At 46.7% G+C, this 7,731-nt stretch overlaps 1 protein-coding gene across 1 annotated transcript in view; it reads right to left on the reverse strand.

Moving 5' to 3' along the window:
• The window catches only part of LOC122899305 (transcription elongation regulator 1-like protein), a 49,889-nt gene extending 42,878 nt beyond the window's left edge, over window positions 1-7,011 (reverse strand). Inside the window, exons 1-3 of the mRNA XM_044236853.1 lie at window positions 6,748-7,011; window positions 4,528-4,674; window positions 3,601-3,781 (exon numbers count right to left, since the gene is read on the reverse strand). Of these exons, the coding sequence (XP_044092788.1) occupies window positions 3,601-3,781; window positions 4,528-4,674; window positions 6,748-7,011 (592 nt within the window). The remainder of the gene's footprint in view (window positions 1-3,600; window positions 3,782-4,527; window positions 4,675-6,747) is intronic.
• Window positions 7,012-7,731: the final 720 nt, after the last annotated feature.

Genomic DNA, 7,731 nt, shown 5'->3' on the forward strand with positions numbered 1-7,731 from the left:
CCCGAGCCAAGGAAAGAGGGAAAATTCCACAACACTCTGTAAAGAGCCGGGTCTTACACACCACCCAGTTCCAGTGGGATAATGGGGCTCACAATTGCTGCCCCATCCTTGCTCCCTGCCCCTCTCTATCTTCTTCTGTGGTGTGGCCACACTCAGCCACATGTGATGACCAGACACATTTCTCATGTGTTTGTCTCTTGGCACATTCTGTGCCCTTCGTTTGGAATCCCATTCCCCTCTCCTGCCCTATTCAAGTTCTGCTAAGTCTTGGAGATATGTTTCAGGTGTCATCACCTCCCCCCCGGGGGTGGGCCCTCTCCTGATGATCCCCATCCCAAGACCTCCTCAAAGGTCCACAGTGAGCATAGAAGATCCATGTTGCATGATCTCATCTTCTGACTTGCCTGTTCCCCACTGGAGCATGACCTCCTTCCCAGCACCCTGCATGGTCGGCAGGAGCATGGTCCAGGGAATGAAGCAAGAGCATGATATTAACCACTAGGTTCCAGGATGGAAAGCAGCCAATGTGCTTCTCTCAGATTTGCATATGATGGCAGAGCGGCCCTAGTACCTTCAATATAAGTGAGCCTAATACAGATCAAAATGAAGTAAGGTCCTTTATAATATTTGTTAGGCTTCAGATGACTTATCTAAATTCACAGCTATGCTAATATCACATGAGACCCTGTTGCTGTGCACTCAGCTACCCAACAACACATCGGGTTGTGAGTTATTAACACGAGTCTCCAAGGCCACCCAACACCGCCATCCCTGCCTGTTTCAACGTCTAATCCAGTTCAATGAACGGCGCGATTAGTCAAACAAAGCTGCTATCTATGTCTTCTCTTTGGAGCTCATGGCACATGTTGACCTTCTCCTGCATACAAAACATGACTCCCAAAGTGATTATTACACAAAATTACTACCCACCCAAGAAAGGAAAATGAGCTTCCCTCACTAGACCTATTTAAAATGAGGGGGTTTGACTCATTCTTCTGTTTCTTTCGGAGTTCTGATGGTGTTCCTTTGATTAATTGAAATCAGATCAATAAAACATATCTATGATATAAAACCATTTACTTACAAATAGAACAGTGTATAACAAGGCTGATGAACTTAAAAATCAACTATATGTCATATTTATACATGATATATTAATAGAAGATATGCAATGTTTTATATTTTAAATGTGTAACTATATAATAAAAATAAATGTAGTATCTAAATTTATTGATCTATAATAGGATAAAAAATTTAATAGCAATTTTTGAGAGAGAGAGAGAGAAAGATCCTGAGTGGGTGAGCAGGTGGGGGGGTGGGAGACGGGCAGAGAGGGGAGAATCCTAAGCAGTTTCTGTGCCCAGCAGGGGGCCTGACCCAGTGCTTGATCTTATGACCCCAAGATCATGAATTGAGCTGAGATCAAGAGCCCACTGCTCAAGCAGCTGGGCTGCCCAAGCGCCCTTCATGATTACTTTTACCAGTATTCTGAAACTTGACCTGTAACATGGTTCAGTGCATTTTTATTTTCTTAACTCTGGTGAACCTACAACGACGTGTCTTTGTTAGCTGACCTGGAGCTGACTTTGCCTTCTGCAGTTACTAGCTCTCTTCCCCGCTTCTCTGTTAAGCAGTTAGTAACACACAAGCCACCCCTTCAATACCTTGTTTGTACACAGGGCATTTAACACCTGCTTTCCACAACAGTAGTTGCTAAAAATTCTGAAATTTATTTAAAAAATCAAAATTTTCACAAAGTTTGAAAACTCCCATCTCAAACACATGCATTTAACTGTTATTAAATTACCTCTAGGGACAGACACATTTTTCCCCAAAAGACAAGTAAAAATGTAAGTATTATATTCTTATGGGTTATAAGTTCAAAAACAAAAACAAAAACAAAACCAGGGGAAAAGAGAAGCAGAGATTTTTCAGATAGTGGACCAGGTCAGAGTGATTATTCTATTAGCAACCATGTTAGTGAGAAATATTACTTTATTTTGCCCTTTAAAATAAAGTAGTCAAAAGTCAAAGGTAAAATGAACATAAATCTGCTTTGAATAAAGTATGAGAAGTTGGCCACACGATAAACAATATTCATACGAGAGAAAATCTGTTAGTTGCCACGAGCGTCCTTAACTATGTATTTAACACGTTCATAGTAAAGGTTTTCTTTTTTTTTTAAGATTTATTTATTTATTTATTTGACAGCAAGAGACACAGTGAGAGAGGGAGCACAAGCAGGGACAGTGGGAGAGGGAGAATGTGCTTCCTGCGGAGCAGGGAGCCCAATGTAGGGCTCAAGCACAGGACCCTGGGATCATGACCTGAGCCAAAGGCAGACTATGATGACTGAGTACCCCAGGTGTCCCCACAGTAAGGGTTTTCTAAAAAGAGGAGCAGGTATCCCAAGAAATGTCTCTGTGATACTCAAGGATGGTACATGAGCTAGCTGAAGTCATGGAGTCCTTACGTGATACGTGTAATCTGATCATCCTGTATGGTCATTGAATTAAATAGGAAACAGGACCATCTTAGTCTAAAATGTTTATAAATGTATGCGTGATATGTATGCAGATTTTAATGACTCAGTAATGCACCACTGCAAGGACAAAAGGCAAGTTTCAGTCCAGAACCATCAAAGCCTGTGACAAACACGAATAGTTGAGCTGTTCCTCCTGATTTATTACTAAACAAGGTCTCTAGCAAACTAGAACATGCAAGGTAGGCAGAGGGAGAAGGAAATAAATACATGTCCTAAACTGGCACGGTGTTATCCACAGGAACACGTCCTTGTTACTGAATTTTACAGACGCACATTGAGAAAAGCTTGGTAGGTAGGAGATTATAGGAAGATAATGTAATTCTGAAGTCATAAAATATTCCATAATGGAAGGCGTTGCAAGATCATCTTGGCATGGACAACGCTCGCTTTTATACTATGATCTATGTTAAGGTGATTTTAAAAATCAATTTAAAAATTCATAAGATGATTTTATTCTCCTGTTGCTACATAGGTTTATTATACAATCTTTCATCCAGAGATTATTTCATGAGAGTCTGTTCCAGGACAAATGTTCTTTCAGGCCACTAGGCTCCAAAGATAGAACAAAATCCATCTTCCAAACAGTATATTTTTATAGGCCCTTCCCAATATCACCCCCAGCATGCAGGCAAAACCCACAAACATCTTGCAGGTGCCCCCGTCCTGCAGACCAGGGAGCTTGGCTACATGAGCCCTATGCCACACGAGGAACATGCAGGCAATGACCTGTCTGATCCATTAGTACTCCTATTAAGAGCAGAAGACTCAGCCAGAGCCTAAAAACTGAACACTGAGAACTGGGATTCTATCAAAATCCCCTCAGCCATACCTTCATCTTAACAACAGATTCCATGGTCTAAAAACACAACGAATGAACTACTCAACACCCGATTTCTTTATAAAAAAGAATCATGTTCATGAAAAAAAGTTACAACATGAAATAATTATTTTGCTAAAATGACAAATATAGTTTTCATACCTAAAACTAACTTATGACTAAAACAGAAACAAAAAATAATATGTAAAAAAAAATAATATGTATTTGGGGCACCAACCTGGTATTAGCTGAGGTGCTAACAGCCCCGTGGGAAGAGGCCAGGAGGCAGGAGCTGGTCTGGATAGAGACAGGGCGACTTGGTTCGCCAACAGATGAGGCTTTTCATGCCCACGGAACAACCTTGACTCCTCAGGATATATCCACGTTGAGTCCAGAGCAAAGGAATTATTAAAAAAGATCTGTCCAAAAATAAAGCGAGCATAACACATAAGACAGGACACGTGATAAAAGCTAAACCCTGCTGTAAAATAGTTCTCTTTCTGACATTGATCAAATACTGAGGATTCTGTAAGTGGGACCCTCTAAAGGCATCATCCTAAACCCTGAAGATCCATGGTGCCGACAACAGTCACCTTCTAGATGAAGTCTCCTGGGCCAGTCTTCCACCACTGACGTGCTTAACTGAGCCTAGCGGCCAGTCTACAAATGGAAGAATCCCTCAGTGAGGTAAACAGTGTGCTGTGGGAAAGTCACCATATTACTTGCCTTTAGTCTTCAAGTAAATACAGTGTGGCCCTTAAATTTGAATACAAAAGCTAACATAAATCATCAGAAAGATGAACACTTAAAGTAGTAACAGCAAGAAAAACCTCATAAAATTTGTACTTAAAGTATACAATGTTTAAGACTAGATTTTGGTCAATGCTTACAGATCTAAAAATTGAAAAAAATAAATTTGAGGTGGATTCTGATTCAGAAGTAGAAAGTTTTTATGGCTCCATGGAATCCAAATTTTTCAGTTAAAACAAAAGAACCCCCCACCTCTGCTGGTGTTTTTGAACAGATGGACCTTATTCCGAAAAGATTTATCTCTAGACCTAGATATTGCAATTAGAAAACACACAATGTTTTCTGCTGTTATGGAAATGCCCAACAAATTAATAATTAATGGCCCATTCATCTAATTAAACTACTTGCATTTTACCTTACAATTGGGTATCCTTTTGTCTATCCAACTTTTCCCAACAGGAGGTGGAAGGACAGACGGGCAGACGTGTGGGAAAATGGGCACCAGCTCCACAGTGGAAGAGGGAGAGAGTCCTATGGACGGAGAATGGCCACCGCACAGCCACTGAAACCCAAGAAAACACAAGGGAGTGCTCATTAGCCTAAACATATCAACTACTTTGTACCACAAGATGTTGACATAGCTGCTTTAAGAAAATAATTTTAAAATATATGTATTTGATTAGGAGAGAAATTCCTCCTTTCAAGAGTGAAGAAAAACCATAAATATTCACAAATTTTCAAAATGTATTAAAGCTTTCATATTGGAATCCTCACAAAGCATCACCAACATTGCATTCTTCGATACTGGGAAAGAATTTCTAAGCACAAAGCCATGAGAATATGGTAAGAAATGGGTTTCTACCCTGAGATAATGAGAAACCACAATGGAGAGATGAAATGCTGGGTATTCCTTCTATAATTCTGGAATTCTTTTCACAAGCAAGTAGGAAGCTCTATTTTATGATAATGCTTTCAACACAAATTCTTGTATTAATTATACTTATCATTTAAAAACCAACACAGCTAATAGTTTCAAAATAAAATTAGCTCAGGGGTTAGGATTCAAAGTTTCCCAAGGTTCACAAATGCAAATACACTCCAAGGCAGAGAAAATATAAGTGAGCTTATCAGACAACTGAAGATCCCAATGCACAGAACAGAACAGCAACATCGAAGGGGAAGTAAACATTTAGGAGACAGTCTCTCTAATTTAAATAACTGAGTCGTCATCTGTGGAGAACTAATAAGATTATTGTTTGATGGTATGTAACACTTTGATATTTATTTGTTTTAAAACTGTAAAAGCTTCTTTGAGCTTCCTGTTAATGTGAAAATATTCTTCTGGCTCTAAATATTGTTACTTAACAGAAAATATGTAGCACAAAATATTTAAGAGATAAGTTTTTTTTAGATTTTTCTGTTTAAATACACACACACACACACACACACACAAATGCAGTGTTCCCTACTGAAAAAAAACTGTAGTTCCTTGACATTATATACCTCTAGTGGTGGACTCTGATATAACAACCTTTTCAAAACACGGAAAAAGCTACCAACGTTTATTCGATAAAACCCAATACGAACTGCATCACATATCAGAACGTGATATCCGGCACCTTATATGTGATGTATCCTTAAGTCTGAAGACCGATTTAGGAGGAGTTTAACAACATCTTTTAGAAAAGCTCACAAGATAATATTGGAATTAAATTAATTAAATGATGTATTCTAACCCACCACTCATTTGAATATGCTAATGAGGACAATCTTGGGAATAAAATACATGTTATTCCCTGATTTAAATGCATCTGCATAGTTAGACAGCAAACAATGGGTCTTGCCAAAACCAGCCTGCCCTGCTCTGTTGCACCATTAATCAAAGGTACAGTCACTTTTTCTTTTTAATTCCACGTTTTAAACCCCAAACTCTTCTAGAGTGCAATATGGCATTAGCTAATTTAATGGACTCAGGCTGACCTAGGTGGAAGGGAAAATCGCCGGCAATATTTCTCAGTATTAAAGACAGGATTTCCTTGCCGGCTTCCATTGGTTTTGAATTCTCTTAAGCATTGTCCTGAGTCTATTGTAAAATTTAAAAAGAAAGAAAGAAAGAAAAAGATAAAAAGGGGCGGGGGGAAACCCAGATCAGAATCAGAAATAGCTATTGATTCCCAGCTTGCTTTTCAAGTCTGGCAGAGACTGTAAAAGTATTAACTTCCCGGCGATAAGTCAGCCACAGAACGCGGCTGCAACGCGGGGCTCCAGCGGCCGCTACTTCAGCACCGCGCTCTGGACAGCGACCCCGGCCGGGGCGAAAGTTGCGGCCAGGGCGGTCCCGGCTCCCGCCCTGGGGCGCGGACTCCCCAGCGCCCGGCCCGGGGCCGCGAGGACGTGCCGCGGAAACTGCCGGGAGGCAGAGCGGGACGTCGAAGCATGAACTTTGTTGCCGATGCATGGCTGCCAGGCTGCGCCCTGATGGCTCGAGGAGCCGAGCACCACCGCGGGGAGGGCAGGGCGCGAGCCGCAGGGCCGGGGCCGCCCGGGGGCCACGCGAGGGCCGCGCCCAGGGGATGGAGCGGGGGTGGGGGGGCAGCCGGCGACCCCCCGGGTCCCGGGGCCGGGGGCACGTTACCTGCCCGTGGAGCAAGGGGTAGTGGTGCACGGAGGCGGCGGCGGCGGCGTGGTCTGGCGCAGAGGGCAGCGGCAGCAGCGGCAGCAGGGGCTCGCCGGGGGCTTGCCAGCCGGGCAGCCCCGGGAGCAGCGGGCCGGCGGGGGGCTGCGCCGAGGCGAGCAGCACGGGCGGGGGCGCGACCCCGGCGCCCAGCCGGAGCAGCCCGGCCGAGCCGGGAACCATCCAAACCCAGGGCGGCGGCGGCGGCGGCGGGTCTGCATTCATCGGCCAGAGGAGAGGCTGCCGCCGCCGGGGCTGCTGCTGCAGCTGCCGCCGCCGCCGCTGGAGCCTGGCGCCCACCAGCATCCTGCATCCCCGCGCGGGCGGCGGCGGCGGGGGCGGCGGGGGCGGCGGGCGCCCGAGGTGCGGGCCGGCGGCGGCGCGGGCTCCGGAGCCAACTCACTTGGTTCCGCGGCGCGGCCGCTCGCTCCGCCCCTGCCCCGCGCGGGGAGCCCCTCCTCCCGCCCGCCGCCCGCCCCTCCGAGCGCGGCCGCCCGCGCCGCCGCCGCCTCCCCGGCCGGGCCGGGCCCGCGCGCCCCCCAACTCCGGGCGGCCGCTGTCCGCTCCTCCCCTCCTCCCGCGGCCTCCCGGCGCCCGGCGCCCCCAGCCCCCGCCCGGACCCCAGCGGCGGCGCGGGCGGGCGGCTCCGGGGCGCGGGCGCGCGGGCCGGGATCCCGCGGATCGCGCCCCCGACTCCGGTGCCGCGCGGGAGGCCGCTGGCTCGCGCGGACGGTGCGCACGGAGGGGCGGCGAGCGCGGCCCGACCCGGGAGCCGAATGCAAGCGCGGCGGCGAGCGGAGGCCAGGGCAGCGGCGCGGGAGCCGGGCACATCCTGCGGTCGGGCGGGGCCGGGGGCGCGGGCTGGCACGGGGCCAGCCGCCCTCTGCCTGGCTTAAGCAGGGCCAAGGTCTCAGGGCCTCGAGGGGATGCTGGCTGCAGACCCGA

Source organism: Neovison vison, chromosome 2 (assembly GCF_020171115.1).
Source record: "Neovison vison isolate M4711 chromosome 2, ASM_NN_V1, whole genome shotgun sequence".
In the NCBI taxonomy this organism is placed as follows: Eukaryota; Metazoa; Chordata; class Mammalia; order Carnivora; family Mustelidae; genus Neogale; species Neogale vison.